The sequence below is a fragment of the Drosophila eugracilis genome, unplaced genomic scaffold, assembly GCF_018153835.1.
Source record: "Drosophila eugracilis isolate 14026-0451.02 unplaced genomic scaffold, ASM1815383v1 contig_2159, whole genome shotgun sequence".
NCBI lineage: Eukaryota > Metazoa > Arthropoda > Insecta > Diptera > Drosophilidae > Drosophila > Drosophila eugracilis.
In genome coordinates this window covers 687,726-709,412 of record NW_024573043.1, presented here as the reverse complement: position 1 = coordinate 709,412, position 21,687 = coordinate 687,726, and the positions used below count along the sequence as shown (strand labels likewise).

General features: G+C 42.1%; 1 protein-coding gene across 1 annotated transcript; it reads right to left on the bottom strand.

The window, feature by feature from the left end:
• Positions 1-329: 329 nt before the first annotated feature.
• Positions 330-21,687, bottom strand: LOC108116010 (ABC transporter G family member 20). The gene is given in 11 exon segments (XM_017227690.2): positions 330-1,326; positions 1,387-1,718; positions 1,778-1,838; positions 1,913-2,235; positions 2,237-2,362; positions 2,640-2,921; positions 2,981-3,122; positions 3,289-3,437; positions 3,502-4,018; positions 5,920-6,126; positions 21,211-21,687. Coding segments are annotated over 11 exon segments (2,421 nt in total). The 5' UTR covers positions 21,318-21,687; the 3' UTR covers positions 330-1,151.

Sequence of the window (21,687 nt, the reverse complement as noted above, 5' to 3'; positions counted from 1 at the left end):
CGATAACGATAAAAATAATATTATCAGACTAAGACTATCAAAACAATTTAACGAACCGTGATTTTGTACGTTTAAAACCATTAAAATTAGTTCTAAAATATAAAATAAATAATCTGCGAAAAATTGTTAAATGCTTTTTTCGGCCTCTGAGAGATTTCAAATCACAGATTTGTGCATCTCTATTACAAAAATCACCTGTTTTTCTGCAATGTTATGCTGATGTTAGCTAACAGTAACAGTTAATCTTGGCGCAAATGTTATCGATATCAAACATTTTAATTCATTCAAATTAAGAGAGAAATATTTCTATTCAATTAAAACAGCAAGAGTTTATTTTTATTTACGTTTTATTTTTATTTATACATAACTGCGTTCACATAGTTAATGATTTACTTAAATAAGAACGTTTCTTCACTTGTTCGTTGTTCATTGTCTTTTGCTTTGTTCGTTGCGAAATACTTATGCTCAGCGCATAATATTTCCTGAAATATATTTCTTCACATACTCTTTAGGGTAGTGTACATTATTGTATTTAATTATGTTTTACCTTAAAAAACTTAAACCCATACAAAAAATGCTTTAAGCTACTTAATGTTATTAACAAAACCCACCATTGTTTTTGTTCGCTTTTCATTGTGTTTTCTTTTCTTTTTTTTTTTTTTTTTTTTGTTTAGGCTTGCCCTACGTGTATTCGCGTGAATTATGTAGAAAAAACAATCACAGTCCATTGAAAAATATATAAAATTAGTTATTTGTTGTTTGTATGCGTAATAAATTGCCCGTTTCGGAATGGAGAAAAGGTCGAGTACAGAGTACAGCGTACAGAGGTTGCAAATAATGGACATCTAGAGCAACAGATCACTGAATTCGTGACACAAAATATTTACAACAATTCATTTAGGTGTACCTAAACCTTACGCTTTAAACTACGAAATGTGCAAAACTTAGCCTAGGGAAAAACGAGTGCAGAGTAGAAAGCTAAGGAAAGCTGCGAATGTGCTTAAATAATTTATGACATTTTGGGCAGATACGAGGGAGAAGTGAGACTTGGAAGCGGGTACGAATTAGAGCCGAAGTAGGGGGTAATCTAACTAGGACGACTAATCGTGATCTAAAGTAGGCATCTAAAAATAGCGTAATATCTGAAGGTCCTAGCCGCGTTTGGCCCGCAGCACGAGAAGCGTCAGCACCAGGAATCCCACGATCCAGGACAGAGTGCTTACATAGCCGATGTACACATCGGACTCCAGTATCGCCCAGCCACGTGTGAGGATGGAGCGCAGTGAAGAGGTGGCCAGCGTTAATGGCAGGCACAGTGATATGTATCTGAGGGATATGCAAATTATTATTTTCATTTCTACATAGATTATCCCCTCAAGAACTCACCTCAGGACCACGGGCATGCCCTCAATTGGCCAGATCACGCCAGACAGCAGCAGGGTGGGATAGAAGGAGCCCAGCGCCAGCTGGATAGCATTCCTCTCCAGCTCGCACACCGATGAGATGAGGAAGCCAAAGCACATTCCGCACATTCCCTGCAGCAGGGTCAATACGATCACCCAGAAGAGATCGCCATTATTGGTAACTCCGAATACCACCAACATGAAGATGAGCACCAGGGTAGTCTGTCCACACATCACCACAAACTGGGTGATAACGTGCGAGAAGAGGATCTCGAAAGGTGAGACGCCAGCCACCCAGGAGCGATCCAGTAAGCCCTGAAAGGAAGTGTTTGCTATTAAATATTCCGAAATTGAGTTATGATTCCGTGACTTACCTCAGTACGCTCAATGATCAGGGCCGATGACGTCAAAGCGACAGCCAAGAAGAATACAATGCTATTAAAAATATAACGAAAAAAACAAAACAACATTAATGACACTCCCATAAAATAAATGGCTTTGAAACCTACGTCAAGATCACGCCAGGTGCCACGAAATCGGTGAACGATGGATTCATGGTGCCGTAGATGGGATCCCTGAACTGAATGGGTACGTCGCCCAATTTCGGATTGCTGCCGCACTGGCCTAGCAGTCCCATGGCGAAGTCCCTGAAGGCCAGCTGGATATCCCGATTGAGCATGACGCCGATTTGCTGATTAGACATGTCCAGCCAGACCTTAACCTCGGAAGAGTCGATGGTTTCGTCGTCGGAATCACGTCCCAGATTGGCTCGGGCAATGAAGGCGTCCGTGAAGTTCTCGCTGATGTACACCGCTCCCCAGGCTGTGCCCTTTTCTCACGGCTTCTTTGGCTTCATCCAGGTCCTCATAATATGTTTTAACCACGCTCGTATTCAAATGACTTAGATAGCGACATCCCAGGTTCTTGAAGTGGCAGCCGTCTTCCCAATAGCAGTTTTCCTAAAGGTAATAACAGGTGAGTTACTCTTAATTTTAAGTTATAGTAAGTATTTGTGCTTGATTGTCCATTATGTTTAGTCATAATTAAGTTTTTAGTCTTTGTTTTATGGCTTTTACTTCCCAAATTTAAAGTGGTTTAATCGGATATGACGATATTAAGAAAGAAAATAACAATTTGTTTATCTTTTAATTTAATCAAAGAAATTCTAAGGACTAGAAACATTCTTCAAAAGTGCTCCTAAGTAAAAGTGTGTATAATTGTGTGTCTTACCCTTACCGTGTCGTTCATCTCTCCATTGACTATGGCCAGGTTGAGGCCCTGAGGATCGCGTCCGATGGCCAGACAGAAAAGGATAACCTGCATGACAGGCAAGGCGAAGATGAACAGCATCACGCCCACATTACGCCACATGCGCAGCATGTTCTTGGTGAGCAGGGCGCGGATCTTGCCCTTAGAGGTGATCTTGCACAGGTTGGAATAGCAGTCCTGGCAGCTCTCCTCGTCATTGGGATTGTTGTTTCGCCTCGACGGAGGCGGACTATACGGTTCCTGATTGAGCTGTCCAAAAAAACATAGTAAATAAGCTGGGACATCATAAAGGGGAAATTAAAACGAACCGTGTAGATAGAGCCATTGCTGTCGTTGATGAGCACCTCCTTGCTCTGGTGGAAGTTGAGGCCCACAACGCCGCCCTCCTGACTGGAACTAGGCTTGTCCATCTTGCTGCCAAAGGCCATGGCGTGCAACGAGATGTTGTTACTAATCCCGAAAAAACCAACAAACAGATGGAGGGTGGAACACAGATTGCGAGCATGCGAGTGTCGGATGGAGAAGAGTCAGAGTGGAGAGTGGAGAGTTCAGAGTGTTGATTAGAGTGTTTGTCGTCTGGTTAGCCACGTGGTGCATGCTAGTCGTAGATCCTTACCTGAAGTTCACATGGGTCACATCACCCTTTTGGCTCTGGATGCGGGACAGCTTGAGGAACACCTCCTCTAGGCTGATGCACTTGTAAATGGAGAGCAGGACGCTGGGAGACTCCTCGGCCAGCAGGTGACCCGATCGCATTAGACCAATCTAAAAGTATTAAATGAATTAATTTTAAATATTATTTTAATAAATTAAATTCTGAATCCCTTACCGTATGCGCCTGTCGCGCCTCTTCAATGTAATGTGTGGTAATGATGACTGTCTTTTGACCTGCCTTGGTGATGTGCACCAGATGATTCCAGATGCTCTGACGCAGCAGGGGATCCACTCCCACTGTAGGCTCATCCAGAATCAGCAATTCAGGATCGTGCATCAGGGCGACGGCAAAGCTCACACGGCGCTGCTGGCCACCACTAAGATTCTTAACTAAACGCTTTTCTGACGGCAGATCTAGGAAGTTGAGCAGGAACTGTAGACGCTCCAAGATCTCCTTGGTTTCCATGCCGAAGATCCAGCCGAAATACATCATAGTCTCTTGAATGGAGAACTCTCCGTAAAGGGCGATCTCCTGTGGCATGTAACCCACGCGTTTTCCGGGAACACCCGATCCTCGAGTGCCCGGCTTGCCGCCCAGCACAAAGATCTCTCCGGCGTCCATGTAACGACGGCCCACAATGCAGGACAGCAGGGTGGTCTTGCCACAGCCGGAGGCTCCGAGGAGACCATAACTGGGGAATGAATAAAAATGTTATTTATTAGAAATTTTGAAGGATTTATTTGAGAGCTCAGTTTTAATATTTTTATCTCTAATAAATCTTATTTAACTTGTGATAATGAAAGATATATAAAGAGATATAAAAAGTTGCAAAATATAGAATATTATTTTTAGTCAACTTTGTAAGAACTTTGATTAACATTGTAGGTTAACAACAATGTTACTTTTCTCTCTCTTTTTTAACGTTTCAGGGGGTCACAAAGGTTAAGAAGCCAACCATGACAGAGAGGTAGAAATTTAATGAAAAGCAAGCAGAAAGAGGGAAAAACATTTGGCCAAGTTAGCAAAAAACTGTCCCCTCATATGAGTATATATATATATATATAGTAACTGAACTGGGTAAACACATAAAAACATGGCATGTCGGTGGCGATGTCAATGTTAATTCCAGCAGTTCAAGTTGAATTATTTCGAAATGTTCACCTTGAAATGTAAGAAATGCCAGCGAGTCTCTTCGCAGGCGGCTATCAAAATGCGACTCCGCCCCATTTTGGAAGGGGCCAGTCTCCCATTATTATCAACATCATCATAATCATCATAATCATGATGAACTTGGTAGCTTGTCGTCTGTTTTCGTTTTTGTCTTCGGCCTTTGACAAAATATTGCGGCACGTAGGTCGCACGTTTTGGCCTCTTATTGGATCTATTATTATAATTAGCACGCTGCGCCATTTAACGAATTAAACGAGACAAAATCTGATAATTTGGCCTCTGGGGATATAGAGGAGTGTCTGTCTGGAAGTTGGCCAGCCTTTAATTGGCTTAAATCGTTAATGCACTGACTTTGAGAGCCCAAAAGCAGTTCGTTGACTCGCCTCAAAAACCAAATCAAAAAAAAGTGACTAACTAAGCGACCTGACCTAGGTCAAAAAGCTGAACGAACCAAGCTGTTAACTGGGTCAAGACTGCTGCATAGTCGGCGGAGAATAAAATAAAAATCCGTTACGACACAGCATTAATTCGCTGAATAAATCACTCAGAATGCCAAAATAAAAAACCAGAAACAGAAACAAACAAAATTTAATAATACCTCGGCTCAGGCCATAGCCAATGCCAAAGGCAGCGCAGAAAAAAAAATTTATTTACGATTTGATTTTTATGGCCTCTAAATGTTTGCCAAAAATTTCATGAGCCAGACAAGGGGTCTTCGGAGGGGCAAGGGGGTTTGCAATTAAGCACATGTGCCGCGACAGAGATGGAGATAGATGAGTTGGGGTCTCCAAACAAACATAAATATCGTTTTCCAGCCATTTGCAATCTTTTCCAGCGATAATCGATCAATATAGCCGAGCATATTGGTTTTATTTTGAGAATAACGCAAACAACCTCAGTGGCTGGCATACGAATGGATTACGGGATTAATGGCCAAGACGTGTGGCTACGTTAGCGTCATTGACGTCAGTCAGGGAAGCGGCTTAATTGGGATCACCTCCAAGATCTAATATCCCATATCCGAGTTGCGGCAAACTTTCCTAACGACCCTCGTTAGCCGTCTAGAATTATCATGCAAAAATGCCGTTTCAATTGCAAGATAGTCGAATAGACTAAACCGGTTAGTCCGCGTATAATAGCAGCAATTAGACGCAAGCGTAACCAAGTGACCTCTGATATAGACGAGATCGGAGATCGAATCGGATCGTATAGGATAGGTGCCAGGCAATAAAATCGCCGACACAAGGAAATCGCTTAGCATTGCCCAGCAGTGCTAGTTTCGAATTCGAGTTCATCTAGCTTTAGGTGCTAATTACTTTCGCCGTTTCTATTTTTTATGAACTCGCTAAATTGAGCTGTCAACATTTCACTTTTATTGATTGTGATTGTGATTGAAACTCCCCAGCATTCACTCTCACTCACATTGTTCCCTTGGGCACGGTCATGTTCAGGTTGTTCAGCACCTGGTTGGCGTTCTTCTTCTTGCCATAGGCTTTGAAGGCATGCCGCACGGATACGGCGGCCTGTGTGTTCCTCGGTCCAGTGGCCGGAGCTCCCCATGCTGCCACGGCATTGGACTGTGTGCCGCCATCGTTGTTTGTGGTTGCCATCGTGGAGTCGGGGGAAATGCTGAAAGGAGATCAGGAAATAGAAGTTAGTTTACGATTTTTGAATGGCTAAAATATATAATTTATATTAATAAATCAAATTATTAAAATATCACAAGATTTATTAGGCTTAAAACTGTCATATAAAAATCGAATAAAAGTGTCAATTAACTCTAAAAGCCTATAATAAATCAATAACCACCCAAAACAGTAAAACTTAAAGTGGTATTTACTTTCTAAAAAGCTGTTATTAAGGCTATAAAATCATTAACTGACTTATTAAGAATCTTTTTAATTGACTTATTCAATAAAGTCTGGCATATTTGAAATGAATAAAATAACAGAAAAGGCTGAGCTACCTCAGAGTAAGCAATGAGCCAGCAATTTCAGTGAATAAATCGGATATAAAATCTGCATTTTAAATACGGGCTGTTATTGAGCAGTAAAATATACAGATCACTTTGTTTATTTGTGCTACTGAGATAAATCATGAAATTAACAATAATTTTATAGCCTTTCTAGGAATTAAAATAAAGCAAGTGGCTTGTTAATGAAACCCCTTATAATTATTTCATTTATTAAAACAATTTTAAATGCCCTAATAATGGCTTACATTTTTTCATTAACATTCTTATAAAATCTATTTTTGTCAACTCCTCCCTAAAGACCGCATATTTAAAAGGGAAAACTGTGTAGTAATTAATCATACATTGTAAAAAGCGTTAACACGACGAAACTGGTTCCGTTTATATGATAGAATATTTTATACTATTTTAATTTGTCAGCCATTCGCAGCTTCCTGCTGTCGCATACAACAATTTGCATAACGATTTGCATCTGAACCCGCTTTCGAATGTGTGTTATGGGTATGGGTATGGGTATGGGTATGGGGCATGCTTCAATGGCTCGGCTCAGCATCGAAACTATGTCAGCGGCACACACATTGCAAAAAAGCATAAAACAGAGCGGGCCAGCAAACACAATGGACAAGCTTGGCAACACTTTTCATTTCAATATTTATAGTTGGGCACTCGGAGCACTCGACGAAGTCTCTTGAGGCAACGCGTGTTTTTGGCCACTTGGTCGGCCGAAAAGTTGGAGTCCAGCTAAAGCTAAGAGTTAAAGCCAAAGTTAAAGCTGAAGTCGAAGTGAATGCGCGAAGTCGTTGGCCAAGTCTGGTTTTGGTTTCAGGTCTGCACGATTGCCCAACAGCCATCCATCAGGTACCAAGTTGGTCGGCCATTGAGCAAATATGCAAGCCGCACTTTGCAGTTTTCATTTGCATTCGCATATGCATTATGCAATTTCCCATGCAGTTTCTGCATGGCTCGCAAAACGTGTAAACAGTCGAAAGCTTTGCCAATTTTGGGTCAAGGTTAGCTTTAGCTGCACTGTTAGCCGGGAAAAGAAAGTTCATAATTGCCTGCAATTAATCACATTCGCACCTTTTTAACATATTTTGACTGCGAGCTATTTATTTTGTGTGTGTTTTTTTTGGGTTTTCGGTTTTCATATCATTAGCGACGGCAAACGAGCAAGTCATACCAGCAAACGAGAAGCGAGACAAACAGACCAAAAATATATAAAAACATGCTGGAGGGGGAAACTAGTTCAAGGTCACTGATTGAGCGCATTCGATTGACGATGTTTTGTTTTTTCTTTGCCCCCCCTCCATTGGTGTCGCTTTCGAAAACGATTTGGCTACGGTTTTTTGGCCGTCTCAAGTTTTTGCTAATCGATTGCGTTACTTCTCGTTAATATAAATATTGGATCGGGCGTAAATATTTGCATTTATTATAAGGCACGAGATGGTGAGATGGGTTGGGATCGGGTTGCCCAATGGTAGTGGAGTGGCGAGCAAACATCCTCGAATACCAGAGTTTACAGGGCAAATTAAGTGGCTATATTATGCGGCCTATCAAATATTAGCATAATGCGCTGACAACATTTGGGGCTGGGCCGCACGAATTCTGAATACGAATTCGAATATGAAACGCACTCAGAAAAGCCATGCTGCAATTTCAGCTGGCCGGTTGACGAAATGTGTTTCAAGTTCGTTGCCTGAGTCTTTCGATTTGCGTACGGTGGTTGGATTGGAGTTAGTCACAGCCAAAATGCCAATAGCCAACAGACAACAACCAACACTCGCAGGTTGCGTAAATCGGTGCGTCGCTGTGTGTGCGCGGCAGTCAACAATGGACAAGGTCAGACCAGGTAGTTTTTTATAATGACAACAAGCCGACATTTTTTCCTCTTCTCTTCACTTTTGTGCTTGACATTTATGGCTTGAAGATTTTGGCCCGTCGATGGTGTTTGTGTTTGTGAATGCTTATTGATAATTTAATTAACTATTAGAGCGCTATTTATGCATGCAACGATGTGCCCAGCACGGGTCCACATGTATATATTTTTTGGGACTTTTTTTGAGTTGATTTCTCTTTAGAGACGCGCCCTGTCCTCCGATGACGGAGCGTGAGAATGGGGTAGGGTTAGTCAACACACATTGAGTTAAAGGCGGAAAAAAGCTATTTGAAAAACACATTTCAGTGGGCCAACCAACACTCGTCATTTCCCCTTAACCAGAAACCATCAATAATCTTAACTGCCCTACTCTGCCATAACTGACACATTCTCCTAGCCGCCCTTTGCTCACTGTGTTAAATGCGAACTTTAGAATGTGTAATTATCGTGTCGAATAGTTGGAAATAAAGCCGTATAGGGAGAGGCAAAGGGCAGAGTGACTCCCACCGAGACGACAGTGAGGTCATCCCAAGATGGGCTCTGCTAAATATACAGAGAGTTATGACGATCAATTTTATGATTTTTTAATAACATTTTTAAATAGCACAGCAAATGCATATTGAACATTTAAATAGGAAAGAGGATTCATCTTTCTAGAGAATCTGCTATCTTATATAACAGCTGAAAGAGGCTGTTATTTGTGCTGCTATTTCATTGATGATCGAGCCGGCTAATGGTCTGTAATCAGCCAAGGGAGAGGCATGATAAGTGGTCTCAAATTGTTCCTGGCTCCGTTGAGCTGGAGTCTGTCACGCATCGATGGCGGCTGAACGAATGCTGAATGCTAAGTACGCCGATCCCCAATTGGTTCTTGATTCTCCAGACTACCAGAATGGGGAATTCCTGGCCAGACCGGGCATTATTGACAGGCAAAACACCTCTTAGCCAAGCCATTTCCATACAAGTAGCTGCCACACGCGGAAGATGCAAATGTCGTGTAATTGCCATTTGCTGTATTCGCTTCGTTTTTCTTTTTGGTCGCGCATTTAATTAAGTGCTTCTATTCTTGAGCCAAGGAGGAAGCCATTGAAATGACAGACCTGTCATTTGCCAAATAAATCAGCGAAACTCCCATGATTTACAGGCCGGCGAGTGCTTGAAATCATCGATGGGAGATACCCAGACAATGTTTCATCTGCACATGAAGTGGATTTAAAGCCAAAAAGAAGACGAATTCGCGATGGCTGGGGATTATGCAATGAGCCTTTTGGTATTTGACATAATTACAAACTTGTTCGCCCCGCTGAGAAATGCGGTCGCATTTTTCGCACCAGCCTAGCTCTGGCAAATATGCAAAAGCGGCGAAAAAAAGCAACAGAAAAAAATATGGCCAAAAGCGGGAAAAAAACGACACACAAAAAGGGTGAAGCGCTGGAAAAGTCAAATCAAAGGCAACACGGATTATGCAATGTTAATGGATCGACAAGTGTTGAAGTCGAGATCGGGCGTTGACAGCAGGAAACTGGAAGACAAAGCCCCCGCCGAACTCCCAGCTCGCAAGCCCAGTGACTGATGTTCGATTGACTTGCCACCACAACAAGTGGGTCAACATCAGTGGGTCAAAACAGAGAAAATAAACCGAAATGATTGCGTTTGTTTCGCGCCTTGATTGCAATTTATGGCCGTAATCTCTGCACGTTTACCCACGAATTTACTTACGTTGATATCAGCATTTTGTTTGAATTGTTTTTAGTTTTTTGGCTGGACTTGGTGCTGCTGCTGCTGCTGCCGCTATGTTGCCGCTGCTCGTGGGTGTTGTTTTGTTGGTTTTGCCTATTTCTTGTTTTTATTTGCCTTTGTCTAAATGCTAGTTACTTTGTTAAGCGTTTACTTTTACTTTGGCTGCCGGGCCAATCTTTTGCAATGCCCAAGTGGTTGAGAGGCTGTGTATCTGTGCTTTTTTTTATGTGTTTCTGGCACACATTGCTGAAATGTATAAATAATAATCATGTTTGAGCGTAAATTGTTGTTTGATTTATGCACTGCCTGGAGACCTGGACTTTGCCGAGCTTGTCTTTTTGTTTCTCTTCGCCGGCTTTTGTGTCTTTCACCTGAGTTCCCAGCATTGCGTATGCGTCACGTTGGCAGGAATTTGGCCAAGTCATGGCAGGTGATGATGGCTGATGAAATTTATCAATGATTTTACTCCATAAGAAGCTTAGAATTTAAAGGGGAAAAGCCTGTAAGCGAATTGCCAAATAAGCCAGCTTCTAGATCACTCGGAAAGTATCAAAATAATCGGTGAATCGAATTCCTCCGTTTTGAGAGATTATACAATCAACACCTTGCGGTGTTTACCTCTGTTGTTGGGATCACAGCACTTACTGCTGAGTCACTGCCTATGACTGCAGCATTATACTATCAACGTACAACTGTGAATGTTTCTTGAACGGAGCGGCCATTCGATATGCGATAGGCGAACGGGCCAAAAGCCGTTTAGTTCACCGCAATAACAACTGAAGTAGTAATAAAAATAATAATAATAATTGAGAGCCCGAAAGCAATGTACGCATTTGACATTGGAATTCATTTGTTTTCGGAGCCACTTCAAGATGTGTTAGGCACTGAAGTTTTTAGTTTTTAGCTTTGAAAGCAAAACAACAACAGGCGAGTTCTTAATAACATTTGCGATTCCGATTCGCTGATGCCTAGTTTGCATGCCAAGTGCGTTGCCATATTGCCAAGGTCAAAACTAGCTGGCATGCAATATCTTTCCGTGAATTTCCGGTGCAGTGGAAAGTTTCATCTAAACGCTAACGACTGCGTCATCGAATGTGCTAAGTGAGAACCCAAAAAAAGTTGCCCAATCGGCTGGCCAGTTGAGCATGAAAGCATTTAAGCATTTAGCCAGCTGCAGACAATGCTTGGATGAATTTATTCATATACAATTTAAATTTCAATGGGGCAATCTCAATGCAACCGCTGAACGACTTTTCAGCAGCTGCAGACAGGAAAAACCATAATTAAAACTTAAGGCTTAATGGGAATGGGAATCGGAATACGTGTGTGGCATTAAGCAAGTGGGCATTAATTCGGCCTCGAAACTAATAAGAACTGCCTTGGTATATCTCCCCGATGGGTAGCTAGCCACCACTCTTCACTTTCGATCTCTGGTGGCCAGTTTTCATTTTCTTCGACTGGCTTTTCCGATGACATAATTTCTGGCACGTTTGTATGTCTGTTAGTTGGCTTTTCGGTGCACCGGTGTGCGACACAGTTTCGTGACTGTGGCAGCCACTTCTGCAACTTCTTCGAGGCGGGCTGTTGGTCATTTCTGCAAATGGCAAACCAAACCAGTCGAGCGGTAGTCGCAGTTCGCAACTGGTTCTGCAACAGGTATTTAGACTTTTCTGAGCTGAGCCTCCGGCTCGTGCCCAAAAATAAATAGTCGAGCACTCACCCTCGCACTGACCAAGCCAAGGTGTTAGATAATCCAGATGGCTGGCAAAGTTAAACTAACCTAAGCCGTACCTAATCAATTCACTGCTGGCGTGTATCGGTTGGCTGTTGTTGCTCTACTAAAACTAAAACCAGTCTGGAGACCGATTCCTGCGAAAAATCGAAACCCGAAAGAGAATGTCCGATTGCCGTAATTAATATTTAATTTTCTCAATTGTTGTGTGTGTTTACCGCAGTTGCACAATCGAGTCCAGACAACCAGGAGTTCAACCGGGGTCACGTGAACCCCGACAAGTGTTGACTTTGTCATGGAATGTTTTAACCTTTTTGAATTTATAATGCCGGAATTATAAATTCTCCTGAAAAGGTCTTAAACTTTAAGGCCAATTGAGAAATCAATATGATGATCTTTCGAAGTGATTAAATCTTTAGCCTGGCTGTTAACAATCTTAACATCTGACTTTATTGAGCAATTAGGGTCTGCTGATCGGTTATTAAGTGACCAGCGCCATCGGACATAGCATAGAATTAAGTATAGTTTAAGACTAATTCCATTGGTTATGCAGCTTAGGGCAATCATCGAGAGGTGGGTTAAGGGGTTAGCATTACCCGTTCGTTTAAAATCGATTAGAGCAATGCAAATTGTTCGCAATTAGTTTAACAATCCCCATAATCATATCGGAGCGGATCCGATTGCTAGCGAATTTTCTCGTATTCTGGCGGCTATTTATATAAGCCTCTATCCACTGCCTTGGTATTAATTAAATGTCGCACCGTTTTATGGCTTAATAATGCCTATACCTCTAGTAACTCTAGATACAGCAGTGTGGCTCTGTTGCCGAGTGGATTGGATTGGAGGCACCTTGAACTCTGCTCGAGGCATAGCCGCGACGTGATAAACACAGAGAATAAGAGGCCCCAAAAAAAAAGCTCACAGACACAGACCGAAAGAAAGAAAGACGGATACTGGAAAAATTAACGAACAAAAAACCCAAGTCCAAAATACCAGTTCAAGTTTAAACTTTAAATGCTGCACAGTTCGGAAATGCACATGCGGCGAGAGGGGCTGAAAGCCTTGACAACTAATTTCAGGGCCTTCGCCGAAGGTCTCTGGGTGCACAAAATACGACGATGAATGCAGTTTATTGTAAGATATAATTGTTATTATTATGATGCTTTTCAGCTTGTGCAATGAGAATGCAAAATGCAAAAAGTCACAGCACTTAATTGCGCTGAACTTTGCTCGAATTGCAATTTGCTAATGCCCAAAGTAAACTGAGCTGTACGACCAACAAAAAACTGGCTAACTGCTCTCCAATTGCTGTTGACCTCTTCGCGTTTCGGTGGTGGGCGTTCACTTAAAGTCGGTACTTTGTTTGCTCCCACAGGGCGGATCTACCTGAAAGTGCTGATCTCAGATAAGCAGAATAGCGCAGGGCTTTTAGCTTAATAGTTATAGGAGTCGTAGGTCAGAAACGTGTTTTTTACTACCCAAGGAAAGTGCTGGAAGTCTGGGTCTAGAATGGATAAAAAGTTCCACAGACTGGCGTAATGAAAAATCAGGTAATATTCCAGCGATCAATAAAAAAGGAAATTAAGGTAAGTGCTATGGCGATAATATCCATGTGCAATGGCTGCATGAATGACACATCGGGGCGATGTGAAATGCAGTTAATGACCGAAATTATGGCCACATTATCCACATATTTTTTATGCAATTCACATCCATCACTGGCAAAAAGTGTAGCAATATCATGATGGAGTCGAGTCGCCTTTGGATCGGATTGGTAATACCGGAGTGGGTATATTCTAACAACGTTTTGCGGGGACGATGACGACGATGTCAGCCCACTCCGCCCATTATTTGTATGCCAAGCGCGGAGCACACGCGTTGGAACATTTTGCAAGGGGGTAAAGGAAACGCGAGGCGGAGGCTTCCACTTTGTTATTGATGATGTGGATCTCGATGATGATGATTATGATGATGATGGTGCGGTGCGGGGCGGGGCTGTGCTGGCAGTTCGCGAACAAAGTAATTGACGACAAAGCGGCAAAGCAGCCATTTGTTTTTGTAAAGAATAAGCTGTTGTTTGCTTAAATATCATGGTGTGTGCCTTTTGGGCGATTTCCTGAAACGTGTGTCGATGTGTCGGCAAACTCAGGCCATTCAAGCTCGGCAAATTCCAAAAAAGTCCCATTTTGTTTGATGAGCAAATTTACACTTACAATGCCCGTTCTAGTTCGAGGGTTGGGGTGGGGGCAAATACGATACGATAATATTTGCACACAATTTCAGTCGTTTCGCTGGTTTCGCTTTGTAATCCACTTCTCGCCAAACGAAAGACTTAGGACACGAACGCGATCGCTGGGGATCTTGATCGCCGATCAACGTTCGACGTTGGACGGGGGTTCACACAGTTAACGACGAGCGGACCGAATGAGCGGATAACCGGAGCACTTGCGTTGCGTTGAAAGGTTCGACCAAGACTGACTTCGAGTCGTTGGCCAAAAGGCGGCCTGAGCTCAACTGAGCTGATGCTGAGACGCTGGCGCTACGTCGACGTCGCCGCTGCTGGCTTTGCACTTTACACTTTGTCAATGGTAGAGACAGAGATAGAGGCAGCGGACGAGCAATGAAGCTATATAGCGACAGAGAGAGAGAGAGAGAGGGAGAGCAAGAGCGGTAAGCGAGCGGACGGCGATTGCACTTTTGCACGTGCGTTTCAAGCGCGACTTTAAACGCGTCTAGACGATGGACCTGCGACTGTCTGACTGCCAGAAACTCAACTGAACAGCCCAAGTCAAAGCAAGCCGCAAAGCACCTGTGCCGAAATGCCCACTCAAAAAGCCACTCACTTTTGAGCGGTTTGGTGGCAACTTGGCAACTTTGCCGCGAATGAGCGCGACGCGTCTAGCAAAACAAGTGAACGAGTGGCAAGGTTTGTTGGCTTCGCTCCTGGCGGCAGTTCACCTTCGCGGCGGAGGGAAAAAGTGTCTGGAAAAGGGCCCCGGTTTTTGGGGTTTTTTTGGTTTTTTACGTCGTCGTTGTGACGTTGAAGCGGTTTAAAAACGGCGGCTTATGCAATCCGCCATCGACCTTGGCGCTATCTTCTTCCTCAGCCAGAATTGCAAAAGCCCAACGGCCCGGGCCGCTCACCCATTCACTGCTGCTCTCTTTTAGATCGGTTAATGGCTTCATTTGGCCGTAATTGCAATCGCAATTCCAATAAAATTCCCGGTCACTTTTTAATTAGGATTGCCACTGCTTTTTCTTTACATAAGTAACTAGCAATCCACCGTCAACAATCCAACTGGAGCAAAGTTCAGCGCTAATAGATCAAATGGGCCAGGGAGAAATAGAGTTTTTTGCAGCTGCTCAAGGCGAAATTAAATGCCTTAATTACTATAATTGCTATGCCAAAGAATGCTTTTGGGCAGCTGAGTGATGGACAGGCACCCAAGCCGCAAAATCAATAAACATGTCTATAATAAAAATTCGTTGTTTGCCTATTGCACAATTTCAATGTCATCCAAGAAAGAAAAAACAGAAAAAAATAGAAGAAAAAAAATTAACAAGCCGGCGTTAAGGGCGTGACTAAGGGCGTTTGTGTATTTGGGAAAAACGAAGAAAACGAAGCAGCCAGCACACAAGAAAGACAAAAATCCAAAACAGACCAAACTGTCCAGTTTTGCGCAATGCTGACATTGAAAATGCACAGCCAACTTAGCGCTGTGGGTGTTTCTGGCCAAAAGTGCCATCAAATCAGGTGTTGTAACAAATCGCGCTCGAACATCTTAAGCAGGTGGTCAATGGTCAATGTGGTCAATGGACAGCCGGACAATAGCAACTTGGATTTGGGACTGTATGGCGTTTTACATTTTTTTCTTTTGCTATTAAACGGCAATTAATTGACAAGGTCGCCTGCTATACATTATAATATCTGCCCGTCATGCATTCCCGAGACCTAAAACAACGACTTATCTAGCTCCCAAATCGGTATTTAATAAGCGGTATGATTTTTTTCCCTTGCACATTACTCATACGCCAAGTGGAGCGGGCAGTGAGATTTAATGAATCGCATAAAAGCGATTTCGCAGCTGAGTGATGGGCCTGTAAACATCCTCGTTGTCAGTGCAATGGACATAATTGTAGTTGAAAAACAAGCAATTCCGACGGGGATATCAAGAAATAAACATACGAAATGCGTCGCTGTCGCACTTGACATGGTTTTAGGAATACAAACTCGTACGACAGGCAACGTGCTAATGAGCCCTGAAAACTCCGTTCCTCAGCTCCTCGTTCAGCTACTCGTTTATCATTAAGTGGGTATCGTATGTGGCAATAGTCGTATATCGTTTATGATTCACTCTGCCCTGCTCTGCTCATCATCGTCATCTGGTTTCCAGCTAATTTAATAATAAGTAAACTGCCAGGTCATGGTGTACTAATTTGTGCAGTTGAAGCCCTCTAAAGCCATGTAAATAGCCTTCAATATCTTGGCTCTTGTAAGCTGGAAATTTCGTAAGTGCTGTTTTAGTTTCAACTAATGGGTAACGCCCACCCATAAAACCGAAATCTCAGATCCAAAACTAAGCTTGCAATTTTCTAACTTGATTTTGTGTCTTTCTTTGTTTTATGGTTTTGTCTCACTTTTATTTCGGCCAGTCATGCTGCGCCAGCTACAACAACACCTTGGGCAAGTTTGTTGACTTCGGCATGGAAAAACGAGAACAACAACAAATGGTAACTGCGAAAATGGCCATAAAACTATTGAAGAAATTGGTTGACAAACGTTTTGCCATGGCATCAATATAACTCTCGACAGCTTCACTTACAATTTTGGCCTTTTGTCTGGCGATGTGCACATTTCAAATCTACATTTTCGTATTGTTTACTTCATCGCGTTTATATAGCCCTCCATTCCCAGTCTTAGTTCCCCATTCACACAGTCCATTTCAGCTATAGTTTCTTCTTTCCTTCCCCTCTCTTCTTGGTTTATCTCTCTGCTTTTTTTTATGCTTCTGTGAAAATGGGCACAAGGTCGTCGTTGCGCTGAGGAGGAAGTTTGCTTGGGAAGAGGCTGAATTCCAGACGGACTGCAGAAGCTCCAGCCTGGCTTTAAATTAATTGCATCCAGCCACGAGACGACGGCGGCGGCCATTTCGGGCTCATAAAACGGATTGCACTTAACGATAAAATTTCCCTTTCGCTGGAAACCCGTTTCTCGTTCGCTCAGATCGACTGTGTCCTAATACCCTGCTTAAGAAGAGTGATTCACAGGAGATTAAATTAAAGAAGATGTGATTAAAAATATGTCTTTATTGGATAGGATTCTAAAAAGATTCTGTAAGTTATATAGGTATACGCTTTTACAACTTTTAAAGTTGCTTTACAAAACTTAAATATTAACACTAATGTTATGCGGATGTCCAAGAGAGAAGCTCTTTACCTTCGCAGCGCAGCTGAAGATAATTTTAATAGCCAAACTAAGCAATTAATTAATTAAAATACCAAAATGAAGCCAACCTTCCTGTCTTTAAGCACCTTACATATATGATTACCAAATGATTACTTTATTTTTCTCAACCTGAAAACCACCATCTAGTTTCGCTCACTGCAGGCCAGAGCAATGGAGTGGAAAGCTCCAGCTGCCGCAAAGCTTTTCAGCACTCAAAAGTGGTTTCTTTCGCGATTTGCCAAATATTATGCAATCCCTGCAACTTGGAGTTGAGACTTGAGACTACTTTGTTTTATTTTCGAGCGGCCACATGCAAAAGAGGCTCTAATGCAACAGCTTAATTAATTACAATTAGAGGCTGTGGCCGGACCATAAACAAAGATCTACGAAATGGCAAACGCAAATGGTCCATTGGTTTTTCTTAGCCTCGGCTGTAATTGACTTTGTAATCCACTTCCAGCCACAAAAACAAGAAGCTGGTCAGTAAAGTGAATCTCGCTCGACTCGTCTCGTCTTTTGCTTGAATAACTTTTGAAGATTTTGGTCAAAGCTATCAAAAAGAAACACACGCCCCAAATGTGTCAAGGTCTTTTGTAAACTGGCAAATGGGCAAAAGAAACGAGCCACATAAAGGCAAATCAAATGGAAACCGAAAGCTGGTCGGGCGATTTGGGACTGGGCTTAGCTCAACATTTTGGATATATACAAGTATCTATGTGTCTATAATTATCGGGGGAAAACTTTTGGCACACAATGCACGGCATTTGAGTCAGATTTTTGCCAAGTTGATTGGCCGCATTGTGCAATATTTTTGCTGTCCGTCAGTCCGGCCACATTTGAGCCCAATTAGCAGGCTGGCCAAAATGTTGTTAATGCCATGAGCAAATACGCTGAAATAGTGGCTCTAAGACAATGCATATGACTTCTTGCAACGCGGCCAAAAGGGGTGAAAGTACCTCACAGCTATTGACAAAAGTTCAGACAACAGAAAACAGGGCCCAAACGACGTCATTGTTCCGTAGAAAAGAGAATGCCACACAAAGGCCCTAAGAATTGAGGGAAATTTATGTGACAGACTTTATTCAGAACAATTACCTTAAGAATACGTGATATGGCTGATATTCATTTAAATTTAAGTCACATTTTTTTAATTCAGAAGTAAGTTCTTTAGTTAAGCAAAGGTGGTAGGTTACTCAGGAAAGCAAAAGCCAGTGACACTTGCACACTGCGGAAATAAATCTTCAATTGTCAGTTCCTATGACAGGCGTTTATCTTTTAATTAAGATGACTTGGTGATTTCCTTTAAGATCTGTGGCCTTCCAGGGCAAACGTCTGTCTCTGAGTGGGATAGAAATTAAGCATAATGTACCTTAATGGCTAGACTTAAAGTTCAACATAGATGTTCTCTCTCAAAATTTTCCTACAGAACATAAAGAAAATGTTTACTAATGTTCTAGCAAAGATAGTTTTGGGGGGCAAACTATTATAATGATTTTGCTTTTCGACCTTTGGAGCCTATTACCGGAGATTAACAAGCTTATAAATTCTCAGATTCAGTAGTTATAATCGTCTGACTGGGCAATCAAATGGTTATTGAGCTTATGTTTATTTTTGACTTGGCTAATGTCACTTAATAAGCGCGTTGACGGTTTTTTGAATTATCAAAAAGCTTTTACAAGCTTGAAATTGTGTTTTATATCAGCTAGCTTTGATGGTGTATTGGATAAAAAGCTTTAACTTTTATAAGCCAAGTTAATAGCAAAGCTATATGAACCTGCCAGCTATGAAAGACCCGAAAGCTGTAGGGAAAGCTTTTAACACTAGCCAACACAGTTCGATTCGTTTACCAAGCTTTTTGTTAAATTTAAAGTGAAAATAAATTGCTTATTTTTATTTATGTAAGCTCAAGTTTAGGTAGAATAGATCATCCTCTTTATGACTTAAAAGGCAGCAGAAACAAATCGTTTTCTTTATTATACCATAAAGTAATTGCGCAGATGGACAGATAGCTCTCGTTTATGGCTTATGGGTTTCAGAATTTCAATTTTATTTTCAGCAATTAGAATTTAAAGCTGAGCGCGTGCTAAAACTGTTTTAAGCGGTGTGGTCAGTCGCCTGTATTCTTTATGAGGGCGTGCTTGGGTTGCAAATCATCGCCCACAGTAGTCAATAACAACAATTAACGGCACGCCAGGAGCGACGGGTATGACTAAAACATGTTGACAGTAACGAATCCGGAGTGATTTCCCAATACCTCGATGCCACTCACAACTGAACTAGTTCATGCGGAAGTGACGTAGCCGATCGTAAGGTGGATATTGTATAATGAAGGCCAGCAAAAGAGAAAAACCGTTAAAAGCAACAAACAAACTCATTTTGACCATCGATACAGCGGTTATAGACCCGACCTAAAGCTGAATTTGGATGCTAATAATATGTTTATATTTTTGACATAATAAGCGATACAGGGGCGTCATTTGCTACGGGGTTTCCTAAGTTAATTAAAAAGTTTGTTAAGGGAAGAAGAATCTTCTTTTCAGCTCTTTTAAATCGAAAAATAACTACCAATTTGATCTGCCCATTTGACTTAGTACACAATACAATCTATTTACTAGCTAAAAATGGGTGTGGCTTTAACACGAGGTACGCCTCTGTTTAGCATCGCATGTCTTGCCGAAATTATGTCATTCCAAATTCAAACGAAAGAAGAGACTCAGCATAAATGAATGACCAATTTTGTACGATATTTACATAAAGCCGATACACACCTCCCTTGTACCTGAAATTGTATTGAATTATGGCAAAATAATTTTTCACACATCGTGCGAAATCGACCGATTGCCGGATGTGCCACAAACCACTCGGCTGGCAGAAATCACCGAGTTGCCGACGATGATGAACGTTAATTTGTACGAAAACTCATTTGTTTGCCGTTTATTGTGCGGATTTGTTAGGGAAATTATTGAAATTTGCAATTAGTTGAATTAAATGCTAAGTGCTGAAAGCCAGCCAGCCGTTAACGACTGAGGCTAAGCAGTTTCTTCTACGAGTATAATATACCATTGCCCTATAGGCAGCGACCCTGGGTTCTATTTATAAGCCTTCCACTAAAGCGTTCACTAGCTCATCGCTGGCTATATGGCATAACTTGTTATGAATTTGTTACTTTACCACGTATTTATATAATTGCGAATTTCACTCGTCAGCAGCTGGGCTCAGGCTGAAGTTGCTTAGCATGTGAATAAATGCAATTAAAGCCCAGCGCTTAATAAGCATGACGTGGAATTTGCGCAGACTATTACGAACTGAAAAAATTGGGTATTTGCACGACGGCGGCGACAAGCTGCGCTTACGAATTCCCCGGCTCCTAAGATAATGATCAGCTCCCAATGAGTTGTCTAAATTTGCATTTCACCCGGCCACCATCTTGTAAGCCTTGGGCAATGCACCGAACTCCATATGTCGAGGGTCCCTATCGAAGTGTCATTCACGTTCGGATTTCAAATGCTCAACTTCGAGCTGCTTTAATAATGAATGCGATTGTATGCGGCATCTTTCTCTTTCTTTTAGCTCACTTAATTATTCATTGATCGGCAAATCTCGCTGATAAATATGTTTTTCGATTCGTTGTTCCAGAAATAAATGACAGACAACACGTGCGCGTTTATTATGCAATGTGCTAAATCGAAGCTTAAAACAAAGCAATAAAACACAACTCTATTCGATCGAATCGAAAACCAAAAGTTCTTGAGCTGCGGCCTCGAAATTAAACACTATTTCTTGTTATGTTTTGGCCTGGGGAAAATGTGAAGTCCGACAACGATCGAAAGACTTCGGCAACGAACTTAAGATGATGATTAGTATAGTTCCGTTTCGGCGTCGTATTAACGACTACTTTATGGACCATTAAGACGAATGTTAAGGCAGATGTAACGCCTGTGACTCACATGGCACTGGGGTCCGACCAGCTGAAGTGACGCTTTATCCTTTCCAGGTCCATTATGGGCTGCTGTGGCTGCTGTTGGCTCAAGGTTGCCTCTTTCTTCGGGGCCATTTTCTGTGGTTTCCGAAAGGGTTGCACTGGGCTCTGGTCAATGGTTCAATGGATTATGCGAATAGCAGTTGCACAACTGGTTTCCCTGCCGCAGATGCCAGTAAATAGTCTTGTTTATTTCGATTTGTTTCTGCTTACAGACACACACACACAGGCACATGCACAAACACCGATCTGTTTCTCACACAGAAATTCGCGTGCGCCTCCGCACAAAACAAAAGACTTAGGCAACGAACTAAGACTTCATATTAGGCGCGAGCGAGCGATCGTTTTCTTGCCTTTTAGCTTAGCTTTGTCTTGTAACAGCTGTTTTCTGGTTTTTGGTCTACAACGTGGACGCAAACGACAAAAGCGAGGGCGCGGCGACAAC